The sequence below is a fragment of the Haemorhous mexicanus genome, chromosome 3, assembly GCF_027477595.1.
Source record: "Haemorhous mexicanus isolate bHaeMex1 chromosome 3, bHaeMex1.pri, whole genome shotgun sequence".
NCBI classification, from domain to species: Eukaryota; Metazoa; Chordata; class Aves; order Passeriformes; family Fringillidae; genus Haemorhous; species Haemorhous mexicanus.
The window spans coordinates 38,619,313-38,644,412 of NC_082343.1; the positions used below are offsets into that span (position 1 = coordinate 38,619,313).

At 50.7% G+C, this 25,100-nt stretch overlaps 1 protein-coding gene across 2 annotated transcripts; it reads left to right on the top strand.

Moving 5' to 3' along the window:
- The first annotated feature begins 17 nt into the window (after nt 1-17).
- On the top strand, nt 18-17,036 carry AARS2 (alanyl-tRNA synthetase 2, mitochondrial). 2 transcript variants are annotated; one of them, XM_059841390.1, is made up of 23 exons: nt 18-257; nt 626-814; nt 1,468-1,613; nt 2,398-2,592; nt 3,052-3,196; nt 3,609-3,754; nt 4,055-4,163; nt 4,492-4,530; nt 5,169-5,280; nt 5,818-5,945; nt 6,678-6,828; nt 8,611-8,780; nt 9,783-9,896; nt 10,273-10,413; nt 11,045-11,182; nt 11,587-11,696; nt 12,790-12,898; nt 14,395-14,517; nt 14,832-14,942; nt 15,579-15,641; nt 15,803-15,886; nt 16,026-16,136; nt 16,515-17,036. In XM_059841390.1, the coding sequence occupies exons 1-23, from the start codon at nt 33-35 to the stop codon at nt 16,677-16,679; spliced, it is 3,024 nt and encodes a 1,007-aa protein (XP_059697373.1). In that variant the 5' UTR covers nt 18-32; the 3' UTR covers nt 16,680-17,036. The 2 variants fall into 2 exon arrangements, with proteins under 2 accessions (XP_059697373.1, XP_059697374.1); XM_059841391.1 differs by lacking the exon at nt 15,579-15,641.
- Nucleotides 17,037-25,100: the final 8,064 nt, after the last annotated feature.

Below are 25,100 nucleotides of genomic sequence, written 5' to 3' on the forward strand. Positions count from 1 at the left end.
CGCCCCGGCGCTGCCATCCGCCGTGGGGCACCATGGCTGCGGCCGCCCGGCTGCGGCGGCGGCTGCTGCTGGAGGTGCCGTGGCGCTGGCGCTGCAGCCCCCGCCGCAGCGGTGCCGCCTGCCTGTCGGCGGGGCAGATCCGCGCCGCCTTCCTGCGCTTCTTCGAGGAGCGCCACGGCCACCGCCGCCTGCCCTCGGCCCCCGTGCGGCCCCGCGGTGACCCGCGCCTCCTCTTCGTCAACGCGGGCATGAACCAGGTGCTCTCCCGCTCCCCTCCTCGGGCTCACCGGCGCTCCGCGTCTCAGAGGAGTGCGGCCCGCCTTGGGTTGTCCCCTACCGCGGAGATCTCCGGCGTTACTTTGGGCTGTCCGCTCCGCCGTCCTCCTGGACACCTCTCGTAGTGCCGTAGTGCTGTGGGAGTCTTTCTCGCTGGCGATAGTTAAGAACCACCTGAACACAGTCCTGTGCCGTGTGTTCTAGAACAAAACTTGCTTAAGCAGGGAGGTTGGACGAGATGACCCACCGTGGTCCCTTCCAGCCTGGCCCGTTCTGTCTATCAGGAGCCCCAGGCGCAGGCTCCTGTGCTGGGTTGCATCTGTGCACAGCGGGTGTCTCTCATTTCCAGTTCAAGCCCATTTTCCTGGGCACGGTGCACCCCCGGAGCGAGCTGGCCCAGCACCGGCGCGTGGTGAACAGCCAGAAGTGTGTGCGTGCGGGAGGGAAGCACAACGATCTGGAGGATGTGGGTCGAGATACTTACCATCACACCTTCTTCGAGATGCTGGGGAACTGGTCCTTTGGGGATTACTTTAAGGTGAGGTGCTAGGAGTTTCCCCTAGAACCCTTTCTAGGGGAAAACATAGCCTGCTTTTCAGAGCTGTGCTGTAGTGCCATAGGACTGTGTGCAGAAGGTGTTTTGGTAAGATCCTTATTAATTCCTGGGAGCTCTCTGGCCTGGAACAGAGGTGGTCAGCTCATGGGCTCTGTCACTGAATGTGTCCTGCAGACTCTCAAAGCACTCAGCCTGCCAAAGCTTTGACCAACATGTAAAAATCAAAGTTTTCAGTGGGAATGCCAGTGTTGACCACTAAATATACTGAAAAGAGGTTACGAGTTCATTTGATGCTTAGTACTAGAAAGTTTGAAAAGGGAAGAAGAATAAAGGATGCTAGGTTTTTTAGGTGGCAAATACATTTTTTCTTTTGAAAGAAAATAATCCGTGTAACTCTGACTGTAAGCAGAATGATGCATACCGTGCTGAAGGTCTCACAACATTTTAGGAATATCAGTTTTCCACTGGCAGTAGTGAGCTGTCTCAATCTCCTGACCTTCATCCTGCTCTTTGCAATACCCCTGAAAATTAGGAAGGGAGAGAAGCAGCTAAAATCAACTTCTTTGTTGCTTGACTCTCGTTCTAAAGACCCTTCCTGAATTACTGTGCTTCATTTATGTTCCCTACCTGCTCAGGAGGAGGCATGTAGCATGGCCTGGGAGCTTTTGACAGAGGTCTACGAGATCCCCAGAGATCGTCTCTACGTCACCTACTTTGGTGGAGACCCCTCGCTGGGGCTGAGCGCAGATGAGGAGTGCAAGGACGTGTGGCTCCGCCTGGGGTAAGTGTGTTACAGGAGAGGTTCTGCACAGATGGTGCTGACATTTCACTTTCCACAGTTTTGCGTTTGCTCTTCAGTTGATCAGCTGTAGGTGCCAGAGAGTGTGGTTTAAACCCGTTTTGTTTCTGGTTTCTTTGGGTGGTTAAAAAGTCATCTGGGCTCTGAGCTCACTGGATCTCTTGAACTTTTGGTTCATTTTCAGACAGTGTTGGTGGGGGTGGGTATGTGCCTAAAACTGGCTGACCTGGATGAAGTATGTACAGGATCTCCAGTCGTTTGCTTCTTCTCCATCATGAGAGTACTTTTCTGAAAGCAGGCATTGGTTGCTTCAGTGAGAGGGTGCAGCCATTGCAGGGGGCACTGCTGTGCTTTGGGAGCTTGTTCCAGCTGTGTGTAGGCTTTGAACCCAAGGCAGCCAACTCTGTGCCACTGATGGTGTTCAGGTCTTGCCTCTGCCCCAAGAACAAGGTGCTCCACAGACCCAGTGGAGAGCTTGTCTTGGTCATCAGGGGCCAGGCTGTGTTTGCCCATGTTTGCCCATCATTCTGGGCTGAGACTAGGGTCCTGTATGGTTTGGCTCACTTAATCTTGCTAAGGAGAGTAATTCTGTGTGAACAGAAGGAAGCAGAGGAAGTAGAGAAGCAGAGGAATTCTGATGTGTTTGCTTTTTGAGTCTGTAGTAGGAAGAAAGGATTCCTTTCTTCCAGCTTTCTCTGTGATCTAGGCTGCTGTGTGGTTTGTGTGTATGCCTCAGCTCTGCCATCTCTGTTATTTGCCTTTCCAGGGTTCCTGCCAGTCACGTGCTTCCTTTCCCATTGAAGGATAACTTCTGGGAGATGGGAGACACAGGTCCCTGCGGTCCCTGCACAGAGATCCACTATGACCACGTGGGTGGTGGCAGAAATGCTGCAGCACTGGTGAACCAGGGCAGCCCCGATGTAGTAGAGATCTGGAACTTGGTTTTCATGCAGTATAGCAGGTACCAAACATCTCAACTCCAGAGCCTTTCCCCCTAGCCTGACTCCAAAATCATGTATATATTCTCAGACTTATCACTGTTTTCCAGAAGGTGGCAATACCAGGAGCAAGAGAGAAGCTATGGAGATTTGTCCAGTGTCGCTCTTGGTCCCCTTTGCTTTATTTCCCTGTCCTCTTCAACCTTCACTGTCTGTTCTCCCTTAATGCTGCATTCCAGAGATCTCTTGAGGTCTGCAACAGCCTGGAGGAGGAGGTCCCTTTCCCTTTCCTTTTCCCAGATCCTGACAAAGCCAAGGCAGGCTGCTGTAATTATTGTCCCTGAGCTTCCTTATGCTGGGTCACCCACTGTTTCCATCCCCTCTCACTTTCCCATTCTCTTTGATTCACCTGTTCCGTATTTTTGCCCATGAACTGATCCTTGCTTCTCTTTTGCCTTTTATTTTTCCTGCCTGGCTGACAGAGAGGTGGAGGGGAATCTCCTTCCCTTGCCGCAGCACCATGTGGATACAGGAATGGGTCTGGAAAGGCTGGTGACAGTTCTGCAGAACAAACGTTCCAACTATGACACAGATCTCTTCACTCCCATCTTGGATGCCATTCACAAGGTGATGGTGCTTCTGCTCAGAGTCACAACTCAACAAAAGCTCCTTGAACACAGACTGCTTGCTGGGTAACATAGTACAGCCTTCTCTGAGCAGTTACTAAGCAGTATCTTGAGACAGGAGGTAATGTCCTGCCAGGTCCAATGCAGTGTTCCAAAAAAAGGGAGAATTCCAGGTTGGAAATCCACTGGCATATCAGCACTGCTGATTCATTTTTCCTTCAAAGTGTCTTAAGTTTCTCAGTGCCACGGCATTGGCTGACCTGTGTTAAGTACAGAAGTCTTGGTCTTTAGTGCTGTGGAAGGATTTAATGAGTACATTTTAGGTGCACGAGGTTCTCTGGCTGCCTCTTGCATTGAAATTTCTTCTGCAGCCATTACTGTCTGCTGATTTGTCTCCCTACTTTCCCTTTTAGGGCTGCAGGGCACCCAGATACCAAGGTTTGGTCGGGAATGCCGATGTTGGGCGTGTGAACATGGCCTACCGCGTGGTGGCAGATCACGTGCGCACCCTGTGCGTGTGCATCACTGATGGCATCTACCCAGGCTTCTCTGGAGCAGAGTAAGGACATAAGGAAATGGCATGGGGTGGAGGAAGTTAGGTCTAGAAAGGAATATGAACGGCCAGGGAAGAGGTTCTGGTGTGGACCCCAGATGAGGAGTGCATGAGCTTTTGGTGAGACAGGAAGATGAGAGCAAGGAAGGGGTGCCAATCTGCAGACTTCCCCTTGGATGGACGTAGAGTGTTGGGAGCAGCTGGCCTGTGCTGATGAATCAGACCAGATGAGTTGGGGGATGCTGGATGTGGCAGCTGGGCAGGGATGTTCACAAGGCTGCCTGAGGAATCCTACTCTGTTTTCAGACTGGTGCTGCGTCGGATCCTGCGCAGGGCTGTACGCTTTTGCTCTGAAGTTCTACAGGCTCCACCTGGGCTCCTGGCCTCCCTGGTGCCTACCGTAGTGGAAGTGCTGGTGAGTAAAACTGCTCTCTTGGGGGAAAAAAGGTCATCACACATCCTTTTCAACTCCCTGTCCATTTTCTGCACACTGTCAGGAGTCAGTCTTGGATGGGAAGGAGCTCCAGAAAGGTATACCTGATGCTATGCATTCCAGCATTAAAAACCTCTTGTCCCCATATCACTTGTGATGGGAGGGAGGGGGCCTAGTGTCATCAATGGTACAGTCAGCCTAAGCATGTGTAAGTGTGTGCAAGTAACCTCTGTAATGTTTGTGACATGCTGCAAGATCCCCCGAGGAAGATGCTGAGGATGTTATCACTAACTGAGGCTCACTTCCACAGGGAGATGCTTATCCAGAGCTGACAAGGAATGACAACCAGGTGAGCAATGTGGAATCCCCTTGTCTCATTATCTTTGTGAGACACTGCTCTCACGCCCAGGAATGAGCCCACCCTTGGGACTTAGCTGGAGGAGTTTGTGTAGCCTCCTTTGCAGCCATGTTCTCGTGGATGGACTGAGATGCTCTGGCCACAAGTATCTGTGGCAGATTTCCATATGGTCCACTAGGTCCTTACCAGGGACTGCATGTGCTGTGTAAGGCAGCTGTTGCTCTAAAAAAGCTACAGTAGCTTTTTTGGTTGAGTGCAAGTGCAGCCTGTCCTCGCCTGGGTACCGTTTGTCTAAAGTGGAGCAATGATTTAAGGCTTACTTCCACTGACGGCAACTTCTCTGGCTGTTCCAGACATACAGTTGTAATTCGGTCACAGATATGAATGCCCAATAGGGAACATTTGTCAGCCTAAAGCTTTCCCCACGTGGATGGTCAATATTTCTTTGACAGGGATGGTGACAGGAGACACAATGACTTGGGCACTGTTCAATAATGCATCAGAGCCATGTTGTGATGGATACGTGCAGAACAAAAAGGCTGGTTGATATGCTTTGAACTGACTGAGCAGGGCTGAGCTGAGCTGGGGAACTCCCTGAAATGTGGGTAACCCTTCTGATCCTTGGGCAGATCAAGGATATCATCAATGAGAACGAGGCTGCATTTCTGTCCTCCCTGGAGCGTGGGAGGCGCATCATCGAGCGGACAGTGCAGCAGATGGAGCCCTCCACAAATTTTCCAGGTGAGTGTCCCTCCTCTGACAAGCTGAACATTGAGACAGTTTGCTCCAGGTCTTCACAAGCATTGCCGTCAAAACTGGTGGATGTTTGCCTCCCTGCATTTTCTGTGACACTCTAGCTCCAGATAGAGGAGCAGATGTTCCTTTCTCCAGATTGCAGTTGTTTTCTAGTACTTTGTCCTCACAACAAACTAGGCACCAGGCAAGTTAGAAACATTCCCTTGCTGTTTTAGTGACTGATCAGTGAGGTCATTGTAAGACACAGCTGAGAGGAGTAGCACAGGACCCAACCAGTGCAGCTGCCTGTGTAGATGTGCTGCACTAAATTTTAGCAGGAAGGCTTTTGGAGCATTATTAATACTCAGTCCCATGCAAGAAGAACTCCAAGGCTTCTCTTCCCCATTAACTGTACAGTTGCACACAATACAGGTGGATCCAGTTAGCAAAGCACACACTAGATTGGTCCCATCCAGACAAATCTTGAGATGCCTTTGCTTTCTGTGTTTTATCAGAGTTCTTGACCTTCTTTTTGTCTTACAGCTGAAGTAGCCTGGTCTCTCTATGGGAGTTTGGGATTCCCTCTGGATTTGATTGATTTGATGCTTGAAGAGAAGGGAATCAGTTTGGATTCAGCTGCTTTTAATGAACTTGCTCTGGAAGATGCGAAGGTAAGAGGGAGACCTGCCTTATCATAATAATTCAAACCTTACCTGTCTCCTGTGAACATGGAAGCAGGATCCCTTTCACTGCTGAGGCTCTTCAGAGCAGCACAGGGCTGCATGCCTTCTCCCTGAAGGGGAAGTGAGTCTGAAATAGCAGTGTCATCGCAATCCCCTTGTTTCTGAATGTGGAACTGAAGTATTGGTTGGTGATTTTTCTTCAGGTATTTTATGATGCTGGAGCGAAGGTTATGAAATATTTATATAGGTTAGGACAGTCCTCTGTTAGTCATGTAGTCTAACTTCTCATACAAAGTAGAACCAGCTTAGACAGCTGAAGCAGCAAATTATTTATGAAGAGTTTACAAAATCTCCATGATCTCTGTAGTGCTGAAATACTTGCACTGCCCACCCACCACCACCCCCTAGTGCAGTAATTGGTTTGAGGCCTTGCTCTCCTGAGCTTTAATGGCCTAGAAGCTTCACAGCCACACAGCAGGCTGTGCCAGCAGGGATGTGTTAGCAGTTGGTATGGCCTGGCTCAGGGCTAGCACAGAGTGGTATTCAGTGCTTGTGAGGTTTGAAGGGATGGGGTTGGTTAGCAGTAGCCTACATCAGCCCGGATTTGAGCAAGCCTTTTCCTTAGAGGTGGAAGAAGCCATTCCTAGCCTTTCAGCTCCTGTTACCTGTTTGCTTGCCCCCATGGATCTCCCATCTAACTGTGCCTTTGCTCTGCTGCAGCGGAAGGCTGGTGGCCCACAGGCAGGACAGCCAGGGAGCACAAACACCCACCTGGACGTGCATTCACTGGCTTGGCTGCAGGGCAGCAAGGTGCCTGCTACAGATGACTCTCCCAAGTACGCCTACACGCTGGGGCAGCACGGGCACTATGGTGAGTGCCTGGCCCATCTTGCTACTCCAGCAAGCTCTGCTGGAGTCCCTCACATGACTGCTTTTGCTGCCTAACCCCATGCATGCACAACATGTACTTCGTGGTCCAATCCTGTCCACCTTGCTGCCACATCTCTTCCCTACCCCTGTCCCTCATCCCAAACTGGGTGCTTTTCTTGGTGTTGGTACATCCCTAGGAAGGCTCTGGGCTGATGACAAGGCTGAGCTCTGGGCTGGCACCTCTGGGTGCAGTGGTGAAACAGGGACTGTTGATTTCTTCTAGGGATAAGTCTGTCTTCAACAATTAGGCTTCTAGGTGTGTGCTCGGGAGAAAGGAGGATGGTTACGCAAGGGTTTTAGGTGATTGTGTGGAACCGTGCCCTTGCTGTTTCCGTGGCAGGCCGCTAGGTGCCAGCTCAGGCTTTTTGTCACCAAGGGTAACGGAGGCTGCTGATGCTCCAGGGAAGGCAGGAAGATAAGCCACAGGGAGCAAGAGGTGGTGTGGCTGTCACAGACAATTAGAGAAGGCTGTGTACAGCCAAATCCCTGTTACCCAGTGTGCTGGTGGCAGCCCACGCTAAGCAGAAAGGGGGACAATTCAAGCTATATATACTACAGCAAGAGCACAACAGAGGAAAAAAGCCTAACAGTGACATTGGCTCAAATCCCCAAACTAGAACTGTCCCATCTTCTCAGCTTATGAATTGTGGAATAATTTGGGTTGAAGGGGATCTCTAGACATCCAATTTCTTGTTAAAACTAACATGAGTTTCGCAGTTGGATCACATTACTTGGAGGTTTTCAGTATCTTCAGGGACAAAAATCTCACAGCCTATCTGTTCCCTGTTCTTTATCACTCTTAGTGTGTAAAGGTTTTTTTTCTTTACATACAGCCTGAATTTCCTGTACTTTAGATGTAGTAACCCAAATGCTAAAGAGGGATGAATAACCTCTTTCTTTGACTGCTGGCTATGTTTGTGTTCATATAGCTCAGCAGGCAGGCAGCCTTCCTTGCTGCAAGGGCACCCTGCTGGCTTGTGTTCAGCTTGCTCCTGAGAACCTAAGATTTCTGTCAGTTTGTTTCTGTAGACTGCTCAGATTCCTTCAAAAAACAGTCCAGTTCTTCAATGTATCAGCCAGTCCCTGCCTATTAAGTGGGACATGGGTACATCCCATTTTGTCATGGATAGTGATGAATGAAGATGTTAAGTGGTGGTGTCCCTTATATCAGCCACCCACTAGCTCTGCCAGTAGCTGAGTATCAGTTGAACATTGACCTACTGAGCAATTCTCGCTGTGGCCCTCTGCCCAGCCAATTGCACACCCACCTTATGGTCCACTTGTCCATAGTGCCCAAATCTGGGTTCAAGGAGCCTACAGGAAAGCATGTTAGTAGCTTGCTTCACCCAGGAATGTGACATCCCTGCTGTCCCCTATCCACAGCATCTTCATAAAAGTCAGGTTTGCCAAGCTTGCAGTGCAGCAAGATGCAGATGTGTCTGTGCCACATTTTCTTCTGCCAGGCTCATGTGGAGCTGGATTGGGTGTCCCTGCCTGCTTAGCTGCTACTCTGCAGTTCTGTCATTAGGAGAGTGAGGGATGACTTGGTTCCAGTCCTTTGTCCCTTCTGCCAGTAGCTGTTCCTCTCCTACCAAGGCGAAGTGCCAGCTTTCAGTTTAGCCCAGATGTTTTCAGGGTTGGCAGAGGGAAGTGATCCCTCCTTTCCTGTTGCAATCTGACAGGCTGTGTGCACTAACTGCTGCTGTCTTCTTCCCCATGACAGAGTTCAGCCCGTGCCAGGCCACTGTCCTGATGCTGTACAGAGATCAGTCTCTCCATAAGGAGGTTGGGGCAGGGCAGCGCTGTGGTGTCATCTTGGACAGGACTAACTTCTATGCACAGCAGGGAGGGCAAGACTCTGACCAAGGCTACATGATGCGTTTAGGACAGCAGGTAAGGCCCTTTGCTGCCTAACCCAAGGCTGCCATGGGTTCTGAGGTCAGGCAGAATTCTCCAAGTGATGGGTTGTTCTGCTGTATTAATTTGCAAGCTGCTGACTCTTGACAGTTTCCTTGGCATAGCATCAGAGTTGGTGGGGTAAGGCAGAATCAGCAGTAACTTCACAAGGGCATTTTTGCTGCTCTGGTTGTCTCTCATAGCCCTTTGCAATTTCATCTTGCTGAGGAAAACTAAAGTCTCTTCCTTCTCAGGTCTTCCTTCAATGTGCTGTGTTCTTGCCAGCTGGGGTTGTAATGCTGAGAAAAGGCAAACATCGATCAGAGAGTCTGTGAACTGAGTAACTTCTCTCTGGTCAATCCTGGACAGCTGCAAGTGCTGCCCAACCTGAGATCCAGTGCAAAAACTCTTATTCCTCCCAAGAGCATCAGGGAGGACCTCCACTTCTGCAGCATGTTCCTTCAGCCTTGCCAAAGGGAGAGATTTGACCCTGTCCTGAGAAGTTACACAGGGTGCAGCCTTTTCTCCTTTCCCCATTTCCATGTCTTGATAATCACCTCTGGACCTTTTTAGCCTTGCAGAGGGTTACAGTGCCTTGCTCAGCACTTCTCCCCAAGCTATAGTGGTGGTCCAGTTTTGTTGCCATCCCAGTGAGGTAGAAATGGTACCTTGGATGCCAGAGACATGTCTTGGGAGATGCTGATCATTTTCTCATGGGTGAGCATAGTTGTTAAGAAAATTTGTCAGCCTGGATGGTGTTACTGCCCCTCCACTGCAAGCTGGCAGCCTCAGCATACTGTGTAGTGAGTGGCTGGGTACAGCTGAGGTCTGGGACACCTTGGTTATGTTTGCAGTAAGCTTCTCTCTGCTTTTCCCACCCCATCCCTGTCTTTTAGGGATCAGTGGGAATTGTGTTTCTCAGTAGGGTCGATCAGGTACATAGCACAGATATTTAGATCTTCCCTATGTCCTAACTCATTTTTCTTTCTCTTTGCTCAGGATGTACTCTTCCCTGTAGAGTCAGTTCATCTCTGTGGTGGCTATGTGATCCATGAGGTCACTGCTGTGGAAACCCTGCGTGCTGGCGACCAAGTGCAGCTCTTTGTGGATGAGGTGATGACTTAGTGCTCTTAACCTTTTCCTTGTGATGTCCTGAGTAACCCGTGCACAGCAGATCTTTGTCCCTTGTATTCTTGAGACTGTTTATCATAGTGTGCAGTGGGAAGGAGTTATCACAACTGACTCTGTAACCACTGTTCTGTCCAAAAGTATCCAGCTTACCCTTTACTGTTTTACAAAGATGATCCTGTGGAAAAAGGACTTAGATCTGCCCTGTCACATTACTCAGCTGTACAACCCGTTGTTTTTCCTCCATCGTCTCCTGTCCCTTGATAGGAGGGGATAGGAGCCTTTTCCTTCGTGCCATCCCCTGCTCCCCTGAGCTGAGGAGAGCCAGCGGTCCCTGCTAAGTGGTGGTGTGTGCTTTCAGGCACAGCGCCTGGCCTGTATGACGAACCACACTGCCACCCACCTGCTGAACTTCGCGCTCCGGCGTGTCCTGGGTGACAGCACCGAGCAGCGGGGCTCCCACGTGACAGCAGAGCGGCTGCGCTTCGACTTTGACACCAAGGTGACTCTGAAATCCAGCTGCCTAGTTCTCAGCACTACCAGCATTCCAGTACAGCTCTTCTCTCCAGGGATTTGTCCCCTCTCCCCATAATCACTCCTTTAGAGACAAGTCACACTTTATCTGAGTAATGAAGCTTGGTCCTCTGGATGTGACTGTGTCCATTGATTTGACCCTGAGCTGGGCTTGCTGAGGGGATGAATGGGGGTCAGAAGGGAAAGAACTTAGCAAGGCCAGTGGTCATGGGACTGACTCAAAATAGTGTAAAGGAGCTTTGAGAGATGGTGCTTGGCTCTGGCACATATCTTATGTCTGTACTGGACATTCAGGTGAGAGTATTTGTGAAGCTTTGGGTCAGGCTGAGTGCTGGCCCTGGTAACCTGTCATTCATTCTAGTATCTCTTTTGAAGACTTTGGCTGATGCTCTTGCATCAAAAATCCTTATCTCTCATGGGAGGAGAAGGTGGGAGGGCCATGATGTTCACAGTTCTCTTTTACAAGCAGAGAAGATGAGATGCAGGGGAAGAGTGGTGTGCCCAAGCTGAGTCATCTGGTGGCTGTGCCCCAGATCTTTCTCCTTCATTCTGTACCTCTCAGGAGGCTTCTCCTTACTGTGGCTGATTTGCTTCCTCAGGGCCATGTGACTGTGGAGCAGCTGCAGCAAGTGGAGCAAGTGGTCCAGGACCTGATCCAGAAAAACGAGGTGGTGCATATGGCTGAAGTCCCCCTCACACTGGCAAGAAGAGTTCAGGGACTCCGTGCAGTGGATGAGGTATGACAGGATGGCAGCACACATCTTCATGAGCCTTCTCCTTCAGCAGGAATCATCTGGGACACGAGATGTTGACACGACATCTTTCTGCAAGGGAATTGTCTCCCAAAACTCAGATGAGAAAATAGGACAGAGATGAGGTCTCAGGACACTGTTGTAAAACATGGAGATTGGTGATGCACAGGCTTTCTGTTCATGCCTCTGGACCAAAAGCCTGTTGTGTCACCAGTTGTTTCTTTCTCCCACTGGTGGCTGGTTGTGTGGGAGAAGTAGTGCCACCCCTGACTCAGGGGCTCCTCTAGAATAGGGGAAAAATGAGGCAGACACCTGAAGCCATGTAGTTAGTCTGTAAGTGCCCCTGAACAACCATGTTGTTAGCTGCTGATCCCTGTCTCCTCTGTCAGGGGTATCCAGATCCAGTGAGGATAGTGTCCCTGGGGGTCCCTGTGGAGAATGTGCTGACCTGTGACTCCAAGGCTGCAATGCAGACCTCTGTGGAGCTCTGCTGTGGGACGTAAGTGACTTTTGCTTGCAGCCAGAAGGCATGTTTGTGGGCACTGGTGACTGAGGTAGAAACATTACTACAAGCTCACCTCCCTGTCCCTGTGAAACTAAGTTTCCTCACTGGAAAAATATTGTGAGGACAGGATGGGCTATTTACAAAGCTTTGGAAGTTCCAGGGTGAGCAAACTTTAACAAAATGCACAGCATTTTTCCTTACTTCATAGTCTGAAACCAACCTGGAAGCCACAGAGCACCAGCAGAGTATGGGAAAGGTGTGTGTGACTTGTCACACCAAGGTTGTGTGCTTTGTCTTTGGGGTTACAGAAGGGCTGGGTACAGAGCTGGAGACTCCAATTCAGCTGTGAGAACTTGAGACTGCTCTGATTATTTTAATTAATTATCTTCACCCTCTTTTGCCTTTAGCAGTAATGAGAGTAGAAGAAAAGTTAATCCATCTTAGGACAGTGCTGACACCAAAAACAAAAAAGAAGGAACAAACTGGCCTTAGAGCAGATAGAGCTGAAAATGAGCAATTTTCTACCCATGAGATCTTCTTGTGGGAGCAGAGGGACAAGAAAGTGCATAGGAGATGATCAATTCTTATGAAGATGTCTGGAATGATTGCTTGTGTTAACAGAACCCAAGACACCATAGTTTTCATATCCAGCACTGAATGAATAAGAAGGAAAAGGGATATTGTCAGTGTCCTGAGACTGCACAACTATCCTTTGGAGTCTACTGGCCAGGCAGTGAGCTGGCCTGACAAGAGAGTGGTGGGGTAGAGGAGCTGAGTAGAGGAGAAAAACACCAATTCATCTCACTGCTGAAGGAGAGGAAAGGAGGACAGAACTTGGCTGCACCATTTGACTGGAGCCTGCTGGGCAGGGAGCACAGAGGTTCCTCTGGAGTAGCCTCAACTCTGCTGTCTCTTGCCTGACAAGGTACCGTCAGGATTTTAGGGGTGGGAAAGGATTCAAGGTACTGGGAGTATGACTAGGAAAGGGCTGCTTGACTTCAGAGTTTTTAAAAAAGAAAGCAGGGTTCCTGATTTCTGTTTGCAAAGAGCAACTTGCTTTCTTCCCTGTTCTCTGCTGATGTTCTAGGCACCTTCTCCAAACAGGATCTGTGGAAGACCTGGCCATCATCAGTGAGCGCCAGCTTGTCAAAGGCATTAGCCGTGTCATTGCAGTGACAGGGGGACGAGCCAAAGAGGTGAGAAAGAGGGAAATGAGATTTCTGCCATGTCAAGGCAGTGCCAGAAGGACCAACCTTCGTAGGCTCCTCATAGACAATTAGCTCCCCACTGCTTTGGTTGGAGCCTCCCTGCTGTGTCACATCTGGCTTCCCGCTTCAGCCTTGGACTCAGCTCTGCTACTATACCTAACTGTTCACCTCCTTTCCCTCCCATCCTAATTCTCTGTCTCCTTGACCTTCATTTCTCCCTTCAGACTCTCCTTTCCAAGGTAAAAACTTGCACAAAATATCAGGAAGCCTCTGATCTATAAATTTCAATCCCCCAGTAGGTATTTTAAGGTGTAAGTCATCATGCATTGATTTCACCTGTCTATCACAGCTGGATTTGCACTTTATTACAGGGTTTTGGCCTCATTCTTACAGCCCTTTTGCTTCCTTTAGTTTTTTTCCTGCTAAACTGTGATTCTGATCTGTCTGGTTCTGTATAAAAAGTAAGCAACCTACTATTGTGTTTGTGAGATCACTCTGTCCTTTGAGTATTTGGAAGTGTCAGGTGCCCCATAAGCCTTCCCTCTTCCTTTAAGGCTGCTGTCAGAGGAGAGTGACTCATAGTCACTGGAATTGGAAGGACTAAAGGCAAAGCCCACCCCTGCAAATCTGTTACTTTTTGGCTGGCTGTCCCCTGTGCATCTGTGTCTCAGAGAGGCTTTTCTTCATGCAGAAGAACAAAAAGCTGCAGGGCACATCTGCATGCTTTGCTGGAAGTGCTGACCTGGAGAGCCCCTGAGAGGAGCTCTGTGCAAGTGTTAATGAAACAAGGGAGACTGCAGAGAGATTTACTTGAAGCAAGGGTTGTGTATCCTAGCTAGGCAGAGCAGTCCTCTGCTGTCCTGCTCTAAGGTCTTGCAGGACCGTCCTGGGCACAGAGATCTAGCAGAGTAGAAATGCTCCAAAACATAAGGATTGGCACTGGTGAAAAAAGCTTGTTATCTTTTTTTTTTTTTAATTATTTACAGTAGCATTGTTGGTGAAAAACAATAAGAAATATATCAGGATATGTAAACTTAGGAAATATGCTTCAATGGCTGATGAGGTTTCTTTTAGTGTTGGTGTTTTTTTCTCTTGTTTCTTCAGTCAGCAGTTTCAAGATTGCATTTGCTAATGGCAAAAGATTTCTAAGATGCTCTACAAAGCTCCCCAGTTTTTCCTCAATGAAATCCTGATGATCTTGGTGCAAATTTTTGAGGAAACATGAATTTTGACCATAAATATCACCTAAAGCTCAACAGCTTGGTCTGCCTGAGTGTGACCATCTAGTGTTGGTTGCAAATCTAGAGAGGAATGTTGTATTTCAGAGTCTTGCAGGAACATTCTTAAACCATCTGTAGGTGTCTTTGTACTGGATTCTGAGCAGCACTTCAGTATTCATGACCCTGCTGTCTCCCTGCTTTCTCCGCCTGTGTGGACTGTTTCTGTTGCTGCATTTGAAGCATGCATTCCTTCCATCTCTGCAGGCCCGGGAGGCAGGCCAGTGCTTGGCTATGGAAGTGGACTCTGTCTCCCTGCGGATGAAGCAGAGGATCACCTCTATTCCTGAGATGCAGAACCTCTCCAAAGAAGTGGGCCAGTTGACCAAAGTAAGGATTACATAGCATGGGCACATGAGACACGTGACTCTTTCCCTATCAGGTTCACATCTTACCGTGGTCAGTAGCAAGGGCAAGTTGCTACCTGCTGTTCCCTCTTTGGTCATAAGGATTTTTGCCAGTGTCCAGGTGGCTGTGTTGCAGATAGGCAGCTGAAGCGAGAAAGCTGCTCAGCACTGTGACTGGCTGCCCTGGTTAAAGCAGGGTCTGGGAAGAGGACATGCTGCAGCCTGATCTCCCAGAGAACTAGCACTTTATGTCAAGGGGTACAGTTTAATGTTCTTACAGAGCAAATTGTCTTGCAGGTGGTGGCCAGCACTGCAATGCCCCAGTGGCAAAGAAAAGAGCTACAGACCATCCTGAAAGCACTCCAGCGAACAGCCAACACAGCTGTCAAGAAACTGGAGCTGCAGCAGGTACTGAGGCAGCAGCACGCTGGCTTGCAGCCAGCTGATAGCACACACCAGTGGACCTGATGTCTGTGTCACACTTCAGAGCCACTCAGTCACTAGAGTCTCAGAAGGCAGAAAAAAGCCCATACAATCACTCATGGTGCAACACAGGCCCTGTGTTGGGTTGGTTTTGCTGGCCATTGTTTATGGGGCCATTGGTTAAAATGCAGAGAATGACTGGCTGGGCTTTTATCACCTGCAGAATTTCCATGTCTCCCTGCCTGTGAGAACAGAGAGCCCCATACCAGCACTTTAGGCCAGCACCAATAGGCATTGAGCATCACCTCCTTGTTGAGGCATGGAGAAGATGAGGTGATCCTCACAGAGGGCTTAACAAAGTTATACAGTCAGGGACAGGACAGAGTCTTTCCTCCAGCTACATGGATTTTGCTGTGCTTCCCACATGTGTTTGTGTTCTGCCAATTTACATTAAAAGCAGATTAGAAATACTTACTGGTAACTTAGAGATCTCAGGAAGAATTGTCCCTTTCTCAAAGTAGGAGCATCTTGCCACCAAAGCCTTCTTGAGACATGTTGCACTGTATAGGTCTAGGAGAGAGGCTGGGGACTGAATGAGTCGCTTTATTTCACTTTTGACAGGGGTTCATCTCTGCTTGCATTTGGGGAAGAAGGGCTGTACAGGCCTCCACGTGGAGATTTCAGGTTGCTAGTCTGACTTTGACTTCTGCTATCAAACATCTCTCGTCTGTCCCACAGAGCAGCGCTTGCATTCCCTTTGTGTATATATTACATGGATATATCCCCATGCAGCCCGCCCTGTGCCACCTGTAGCCCTTCAAAGTGCTGTGTTTTTCTCCCTCCAGGCTGAGAAAGTGGCACAAATCTTGCTAGCAAAATACTGCAACCAGCCTGTCATTATTGATACTATCCCAGCTGATTCCCTCTCTGTGAGTAATCCACATTCTTTGTTGGCCCAGCAGTACCTCAGGTGCTGCAAACAGCAAGAGAGAGTTGCTGGGCACATTTTCTGCTGGATGCTGGTCTTCTTTGCTGTTGCCTGACCTCTGTTCTCCCTGCCTCCCCTAGATCCTAATGAAAGTAGTGAACCAGCTGTGTGACAAGTCTCCTGGCACCTCAGTCTTGCTGCTGAGCCCTCAGGCTTCGGGTGAGGTGCTCTGTGCCTGTCAGGTGTCCAAGGTAAGCAGAACCCTGATAGAGACAAGGGGAGCATGCTTGCCAAGGGGGGCTGGACCCACTGCTCAGCAGGTACTGCTGGAGGCTTTTCCTGGGGTTTTTGCCCAGTGTTGGTGGCTAATCACACAGCAGCAGGACCTGAGATGACTGTACTGGGACCAGATGTGCTTTCAGTCTCTGCTGGGCACAGGTATCCCTGGATCCTCTAGGCTGTGTTTGCCCAGGGGCAAGACACAGGGTTAACATGTAAGCTCAGCCTTTGTGGTCCTCAGGGTCATGACTGCCTCAGGCTGGGTGAGGAGAGGATGCTGTTACCTTTCTTTATTCATAGACTGCAGGCTGCCCCACAGTACGAATAACTTGCCTGTGTCTCTTCCCCAGAGCTGCCTCCCCGGGTTCTCTGCTGCTGACTGGGCCGTGGCCGTCTGTGCACAGATGGAAGGGAAGGCAGGAGGCTCTCCCATCGTGGCTAAGGGCAGTGGAAATGCCAAAGGCATGCAGGGAGCCCTGGCCACTGCACTGGAGTTCGCTCAGAGCAAACTGTGATGCTTTGGTGCCAGGACAGCTGTACGCACCCAGCTGGACGCTTGATACCAAGCATATATACTCTGCCCATCTGAAAGGATTGGCAGCTGAACATTGCTGCAACCACTGCCTTGGAGCACTGGACTTCTGACCATCCAGGAGCAGCAGAGATCCCACTGAAAGAATGGTGCTGCCTGTTCTCAGCACAAGCTTATGGAGATGGAGCCTTGGAAAGCACCAGTAGCAACAGCAAATCCTGCTTCTCATGGAACACTGCAAATCTTGCCACAAGACTAGCACAGAGATTTTGTGAAAACATGGGGAGTTGGCACTGTTATCTTAAAGCCATTAAAGGGTAGAGAGTATCCAATCACCTGATGTTTATTGTAGCTGCACCGTTTTTTTCCTGCTCTGGCAGAGGGGTTCATTCTGCCCATGCAGCTCCAGAAGTCAGCATGTGCTTTTTTGGAAGCAGATCCTTCCTACTGCAGAACTCAGGACACCACTCTGATTAAAAATGCTACTCTAATTTAGAAATTAGAGAAATCCCACCTTGGCTGTGGGCTCTGGCTTGTTAGGCTGTGCAATGGGTAGAGCTGAAGCCAGTCCTCAGCACTGAGGGAACAAAATTGTCCCCCTCTCCACCTCTTTGCTTTGAATTAATGTTCTTATCTCTGTTTCTTCCTGCCACTCCTTTGCAAGTCCTTTCTTCTGGCTTCTTACTGGCTCATCCATGAAAACCAACACTGATACAATGAATTGTGAGAATGGAAACTGTTGTTGTGTTGCAGCATGGAAGTCCCTGCCAGCAGGATTGTGCCCTGCTTTGTCTTGAAGTGAGCACATCTCATAAACTGGTTCTTTTTCACAAGCAGTGGTGGACCCAGCAAATTCAATTCATAAAGATGTTTCAGACTTCTGTAAGAGCTCCTAGCCAAAGCATCATTATTTTAGATACAGTATTGACCTAAATAGAGATCATAAATGGTAGCTGAGCCAAAAGTGCAACAGGATAGTGATACAAGGCAGGTTTTCACCCTGTGAGCAGCAAGAGTAGCCTGACACAAATGAATTTCACCAGCAGGTAGGGTTGCCTGTCACTGTGAAGGGAGATGGAGGACCAGTAGCTGCCTGCTTTTGGGGAGGGAGGGAGGAGGTGTAGAAGCACAGTGATGCTGATGGACAGGTAGCAGGAAATGACTGTCACATAGATACAGATTACTGAAGAGGGTGTAGAGGGGCATGGCTGTGTCCAAATGAGAGGCTTCCCACTTAACTGTCTGCTTGAGGGAGGGGGAATAGCTGCTCTGAGCAGAGCCTCATTTCCCTTCTCTTGAGTGAACAGCTTATCTTAGGGGAAAAAGGGATGTGGACTTTGGGGGCATCATTAGCAGACAAGGGGTTTTCCATCTCCCAGTGGTTGTCCAGCCAAAAATCTCATAATGTGGTCCCTATGGCTTAATGTGGCTCCTCCTCATCTTTGCCAGCAGCTGGTTTTGCACTGGAAAGTGCCAGATATAAATGTGAGGAGGCAGAAGGAATGGGGAGCCTTTAGAGGCTGGTGGTGCTCCCAGCTGTCCTCCCCTTCTCCCCCAGATCACTGACAGCTACTGCAAGAGTGCAGACCTCAAGCCTTTGGTTCAGTGAATGCTGCTTCCAGCCAGGAAGCTTAAAGCAAGGCTTATTGCAGAGGGATTTGTGAGCCAAGGTCTCAGGCATCTGCCCCTTCTGCCAAGAGTTCAGCCATCAGAGGGATGCTCAGGCCCCTTTCTTTGATCACTGTCAGTAAGGCAGGTTACTGTTCATCCCAGACCCTGCCTGCATTCACTGTAGCAGAGCAGCTTGGTGCCTTCTCAAAATTCTTTCCATTTCTGGATGCAGGCGTGCTACTGGTGCTCCTAACATGCCTGCATCTGAGCAGTGGGAAGAGCTGGAACACCTAGCCCAGTGCTTCAGGGCCCTTGTGACAGGCTGGTAGGGTGCTGGAGAGGTGTATGGAGTCCCAGAGGATGGTTCGTGCCATCAGCTGAAAGCAGAATCAGTGCCCGGTGTTGGCACAATTCATGTGTTTCACTTGGGCCCCAGCAGCACCAGGTGGGGATGGCAAGGTTACTGGGAAAGCTCTTTCCCAGAGTGCTCTTGTGTTACTTTATTAATAGCTGCTACAGGAGATGATGTCTCCTCTCGGTGTTGGAGAGTAGGTGTGAGGAGGAGGAGAGGAATGCTGGCTTGAGCTGCTCCTGCATGATGCTCCAAAAGCAGAGCCTGAGCTTGCCAGCAGCAGCAGTTAATTCCTTATGGAATTAACCTGCTTTGGCTTGATTGTTAGCTTAAAAGCCACTGACCTCATAGACTTTTGCCCAGCCCCTTACAGGGCAGAGCTCTGGGTGCTGCCCTTCCAGGTAATGCCATTTCTGAGCCCCTGACACCACTCCCATGGGAGGTGAAGGGCTGCTACTAGAGGCACCACAGAGCAGTGGCTCTTAGAGCTGTTGGAAGGAGATCCATCTCCACTGCAGTGCTGTTGGGCTCTCAGCACTGTGTGGTGAGCAAGGAGCAAAGACCTGCTGCCTTGGCATTTCAGATCTGTTCATCCCCTCCTGTGTTCCATGGGAAAATAACTCTGTTCCCAGGGTATTTGCAGCAGCCCCAGCACCCACTGCTGGCACGGCTGCTGCATCTCCTGCACCACCTTCCTATAAACCTTAAGAACCACCTGGTCTGTAAGCAGGGCTGCAGCTGCTGCAATGGTGCTCCTCTGCCTCATCTGGGGCTGTCTTGGGAACCCCATTTTCTTCCTCCTCCTTTGCTGCTCTTGGCTTTAATAGACGTGAAACTCAGTATTTCCCGTATCCTTTCTGAGCTTGCAAGAATCAATGATGTCACAGCATAACCAAATCCTGATCTTGTAAGTGCAGTAGCACTAAAAGCGTTCTGGAACTGAAGGAGAAAATTGATCTTATCCTATCAATGAGTGATTCTGTGGAGCCATCCATGGTCCCCATGTCACCTCAGGCTGGTAAAGTGGGTCACTGCAGCAGAAATGCTGGAGTTTGTGCTGCAGCCATGCCAGGCTGCTGATTCTAGGAGAGGGCATTTCCTGTTCTCCTGGTGAAGTCCTAGTGCACAGAATTAGCTCCCGTGCTCCTCGTTCCCTGCTGCAGGACAAGACATTCACATACTGTGCTGCAGCTGCAGTAGCTGCCACATTTGTACCTGGAATGCCCTGCATGTCAGCAGCAGGTCAGGCAATGCTTAGCTGGGAAGGCTTTGGGAAATGAAACACAAATTTGAAATAGAGTTCTCTGGCCAAAATTGCAGCCTACATTCCCTTTCAAACATCAAAGAGCAATCTAAGGTGTGAGCAGTATCCTGGGCACACATTTGCACCTCCAAACACATGAACACAGAAGGGATGGCAGGCAGTGGGAAACTAATTAAAAGACAATGGGGTTTTTGCTGTGAGCCGGTGCTGTCAGGTTGGCAACACCTTCATAAGGCCAGATGGACCCCGAGGTCCCTTAAGGGCACCTGCAATGCACGGGCTTGCCAGCATCAGCCTCAAGCAGCTACTTGACTTTGGCAAAAGGGGAGCAGAAAGTACTTACATGTCTCTTCTCACAGACTTTGCTCCAGGAGCCTCACTCTCAGTAGCCTGGGCTGCAGACTGGGAGGCTGGCACGCAGTGTCAGGGAGAAGCCCAGCTCTCCCTAGGCACCACTGCCTCCCCAAGCCTTGGGACAGGCTGATGACATGCTGCACCTTGAGTGCCATAGGACTCACTTCAGGAAGGTCCTGGGATTGTTGTGGTAGTAGCAGAGCTGAGCCATGCAGAGGATGTTAACAGCGTGCTGAACCACAGGCTCAAAAGCTATGGGGCTTGGTGCATCAGATCTGGTGCTGAGCCATCTCCCAGCAACACTGAACATAATGTAGCATGTCCAAGCTGAGCCCTGCAGGGAGGGAGAGCACCTCAGGGGCAGGGAGCCAGAAGTGACCTTTAAAGGTCCTTGCCAACCCAAACTGTTCTATGATTGTGTGTTTCTACATGCACAGTGATAGCGTGCACTGAACTGGTCACACCACACTTGTACGCCTGTAATCCAGGAGCCCAGGCATGCACATATCTGGAATTCTGGGTTACACCCTGGCTCTCACCCTGCACCACAGGCCCCATGTTCCTGCAGCAGCCAACACTCACTCCTGGGCAGCTGCTGCACAGCGCACATGAGGCTGTGGAGGGGAACCATGGACTCAGCAGCCATGGCGAGGCGAGACTTCCCATCCCTCGGGAGCTGCTCAGGGCTATGTCGAGCTGGTGCTGCTGCTCACCTCCTACATCCCAGATGCTTGGGAAAGGAGAGGATGCTGTGGGACAGGCATAATGGGCTGGGCAGGAACACCCCATGGTTGAATCACCACTCCATCTCCGGAACCCCAGCTTCTGGGGAGCATTTTTGGGGAAGAGAAGTTTCCACCGCAGGAGAACGCTGTCCACAGCAGCAAGCCGAGCGGCCAAGGAGGCGGGAGAGGCATTTCCTGGGGAATCCCAGCAGCCCGCCTTTGCCGTGCCCTTCACGGCCAGCTGGTTCCCTGTGCGGGAGCACTTTGCATTCAGCTCCTCAGCCTGGATTGCGGCTGCCGTTTCCATGCCGCTTGCAGAGAGGCGTGACTTCCTCAGCTGCAACCCAAAGCTCCTCCCTCCTCCAGAAAGCCCCTGGTGGACCCACAGGGCTGGGAGAATGCTTCTGCTTCCCCTTACATCTCCTTCCCATCTTCCATCCCAACTATTGTCAGGAGCACCCTGCTATGGAGCCCACCTTCTTGGCCGGGAGCAGCCTGTTTCCATCGAGGGCTGAATTTTGATTGATTGATTGATTGATTGATATCATTCTGGGTCTCTGGAGGTGGCTGTGGGGTCCCAGGGTGTCTGCACAGAGGGAATGCAGTGAGGCTCTCATGGTGCTACCCAGTCTGCATCCAGAGAGCCATGTGCTGCTGCATCCCCTGTGCACTGCAGAGCTGTTCATCCTGCAGGTGTGTAACCATGGCAGGCTCCAGTGATAAGATGAGCAAAGCTGCACCCAAAGCTGCACCCCTGACCAGCCCCAGGCACAGGGGTGCTGCTGCCCTCCACCTACAGTGGCTCCCTTGAGACTGGGGGGGGATGGAAGATGACCCTGTAGAGTCTCCTGTGGTGTAGACTAGAAGGAGATCCATTGTGCACCCAGTGCCTGTGCATTCACTTCTGTGGGCTGGAGGGCTTCAGGCTGAGTTGCAAAGTCCTACTGTGCACAATCACTTAAGATTCCTTTGGGGGCTGTCAGTCTCAAAGTACTGGAGTACCTGTGTTTTCAGCTGGCTGTGGGATCCTTATCCCAGAACTATTGCCATCAGATAGTCTGGTTTTTCTGGGACACACCACCCAGAGCCTGCTGCAAAAGTCCCTGAGGCTATGCAGACACTGGGTTACTATTCCAGTCCCCAACCAGGATCCTGCCTCTCCTTCTAGTCCTTGCCCAGCCTCATGTCACGCACTTTCCTCTTGCTTTACATCAGAGTTTGCCTGGACTTGAGCTCCAGGAACAGGAAGATAAATCTGAGCCTACATAGACCTTCTTTTCACATGGTGAAAAATTATTTACACTCGGGTTGGGATTTGCTGCTCTACTAATTTCGTTGTCTCCTGGTTTGCCTGTTTGTCCCACATTCCACACAGTGTTTCCTCCCTCCCTCCCCCTTCTTTCCCTCACTGCCCTCACCGGTGTCTTTCTTCTCTCCTCCTGGATGGCCGGGTTAGGCAGGTGCAAGAAGATGCACAGGGAAGAAAATCCACCAACTCAAATATCACCGAGTTTTACAGAAAAAAGGGGAAACAGAGGCAAAACTAAATGACCTTTAAAACAAGCAAGTTCTCATGTTCCCTCCCCCACCCAGAAGTGGCTCCTTTGCTCTGTTATAACCTTCTCCTTCCTACCCCAGCATTTATTTATAAGCACCATCAATAATTAAGAAGCTGCCTGCCTGTCTGCTTGCCTCAGCTGCAGTGTTGACAGAGGCATTTCTGACGTTTCCTGGCTCAGCCTGGCTGCTTTGCTCACTTGGGCTTTTAATTTTCTTTCCCTGCCTTGTTAGAAACACAGGAATCACCCACCTGGAACAGACTGGACATCCAGAGAGCCAGGAGAGTTTCCTGATGGAGTTGGTTGCCCCAGGAGGTGCTGGCTTTCACAGCACTGCAGCATCGGGAGGAGCTGGAATATCTGGGGTGTCTCCACCACCGGCACCACCCCTCCCTACCAGAGGCAGGGTCTGGGAGAAGTGACCCTCCCTGTCCACATCAGAGGGCACATGGAGCTTGCACACTGGCATTTCTTTGTAGAAAAGACAGCAAGTGAGGGCTCTGCAGCTGTGCTTCCCAGCCCTGGGCGAGCAGCATCACCCTGGGCACCCCGCCAGGGAGATGGAAGAAGGAGAGACCCACCAAGCAGTGCCGCCAAAAACCACAGCTGAGCAGGATGAGTTGGCCCTAGCAGGCAGAGCCAGAGGCTCTGGAGGTAGTGTAGGGGGACAGCTGGACTTAAAATCAGGGATGCGAAGCTTTACACTGGTCCAGAGGAAGCACCACAGGGCATAACCAATGGACAGGCCAGGCACAGAGGCAGCAGCTGGGCTTGGCACATTGCTGGCACTGCAGAAGTCCTTGGGAGCACTCCAGATTGGTTCTTGTAGATTCAAAAGCACCCTGCAGGCATCAGGCAATCTCTGACTCTTGAACAAATCCTCAAGTGTAGGGCTTCCAGAGAGCCTGGCTCAGCAGCCTCAGGCTAAGCCTTCAGCATGCCAGTCCAGCTCCCTTTGGCAATGTAACCCGGTTGCAGCAACGGGGCACAAGAGACAAGCCCAGTGGTTCTCCCTGAGCTGGCCTGCGATGCTGCAGACATAGCAGAGACTTTCAGGGAGGTGTTGGCAGAGAGCTGCAGGGGGGGCATCTGGCAGCGTGCACCTAGCTCCCCCCAGCACACAGCACAATGCTTTGGGGCCCTGCTCCACCAACCGAGCCCTGCAAGGGAACACCAAGGGGACCGTGGCTCTGCCATGGCCCCCATGCCCTGCAGTGAGGCCAGGGGGTGCCCAGGAGCTGGGCACAGCAGCAGGAAGCAGATCTGTCACAGAGCATGGCTCTGGAGGGACAGTGATGGCAGCTGGCAGCTCCACAGCCCTACCGGTGCTGGGCTCCGCTGGGCTGGGAAGAGGGCACCAAAGGACAGTGTCAACTCAGCAGCCCTTGACGCACAGGCTCCCGGGCTGTCCTGTCCCATCAGTGTCCGACTGCCACCACAGCCACCTCCCCAATGCTGTTCTGGCTGTCACAGGGTGAACAGGGCCCCCTTCTGCTCCTCCATGCTGCCTTGCACCAGGCCCTGCAACTCCTGCTACAAGATCTATATGGAGCTGCTCCTGGGAGACACCAAGGGTCTGAGAGATGGAAAATATGCCTCCTTCCCCATGAGTCCCCACCTCCCCAGCCCACACAGCCCAGCTGAGACCCTCCCAGTCCTCTCCTTCTTCTATGGGTCAGGCTCCAGGGAGTATCCCCAGGCTCCAAGGGAAGGGGTGTCTACTTGTGAGGGGTGTTGCTTGTTCCCTCTGCAAAGGATATCACAGCTCAGCTGGCCTTGAAGGTAAATAAGGCAAGCAGGGAGGATGCCCTCATTTCAAATTTAACCAAGGACCATGGACCTCTGAGCTGCTTTCTGGTGGCCACACAAGGGAAGGATGATGCATTGCCTCTTCTGGGATTTTCAAAATCTCACGGTACACTGCCTGTGCTGTAGGATCTGACCTTTCTTCACATCCCTCTAGAGCACCTACGCTGTTGCAAGCACTTGGATTTATCTAAATACAGCACAACAAGGAGAGGTGGAAATTGGGGCAGGGAAGGGAATGACACAGAGTCACAAGCTAAAATGCAAATCATGGACCATCCTGTGGGAAAAAAGAGACCAATGTAAAACCAATGGATCATCTCCATGAGAGTGCTGGAAAACAGCCTCCCACTAACTCTCATCCCCAGCCGGATAAGGGAAGAGCTTCACACCTGCTCTGAATGTCGTGAAGTCTGCAAGAAGCCCAGACAGGAATAGAAGTCCCTAACTAAAAGCTTTCCCTCCTCCAAGCAAATATGCAGCCAGCTCTCTTCTCCCACATGGCACCCCAACTTGGCTCACGTGGCAGCGGCAGCCTGGTCGAGTGGTGATGCCACATCTCCCTTTCACAGAGCCCTGCAGCCAGGTGGACAGGGCAGGGCAGAATGTGACCAGCATAGCCAAGGGAAGCTGGCCACAGCTGGCATCCGTGGCAAGAACACAACAGCACCCCATTCACCAGGAATTGAGGAGGAAGGCTAGCAGAACCTCAGTAATCAGTGTTTCTATATTA

What these genes read in the sequence shown, in the direction of transcription:
- AARS2 (XM_059841390.1), top strand. Translation starts at nt 33, where the DNA reads ATGGCTGCGGCCGCCCGGCTGCGGCGGCGGCTGCTGCTGGAGGTGCCG. An exon ending in TGACAAGGAATGACAACCAG is followed by an intron (nt 4,531 to 5,168) that starts GTGAGCAATGTG and finishes ATCCTTGGGCAG; the next exon opens with ATCAAGGATATCATCAATGA. An exon ending in GTGCCTGTCAGGTGTCCAAG is followed by an intron (nt 16,137 to 16,514) that starts GTAAGCAGAACC and finishes TCTCTTCCCCAG; the next exon opens with AGCTGCCTCCCCGGGTTCTC.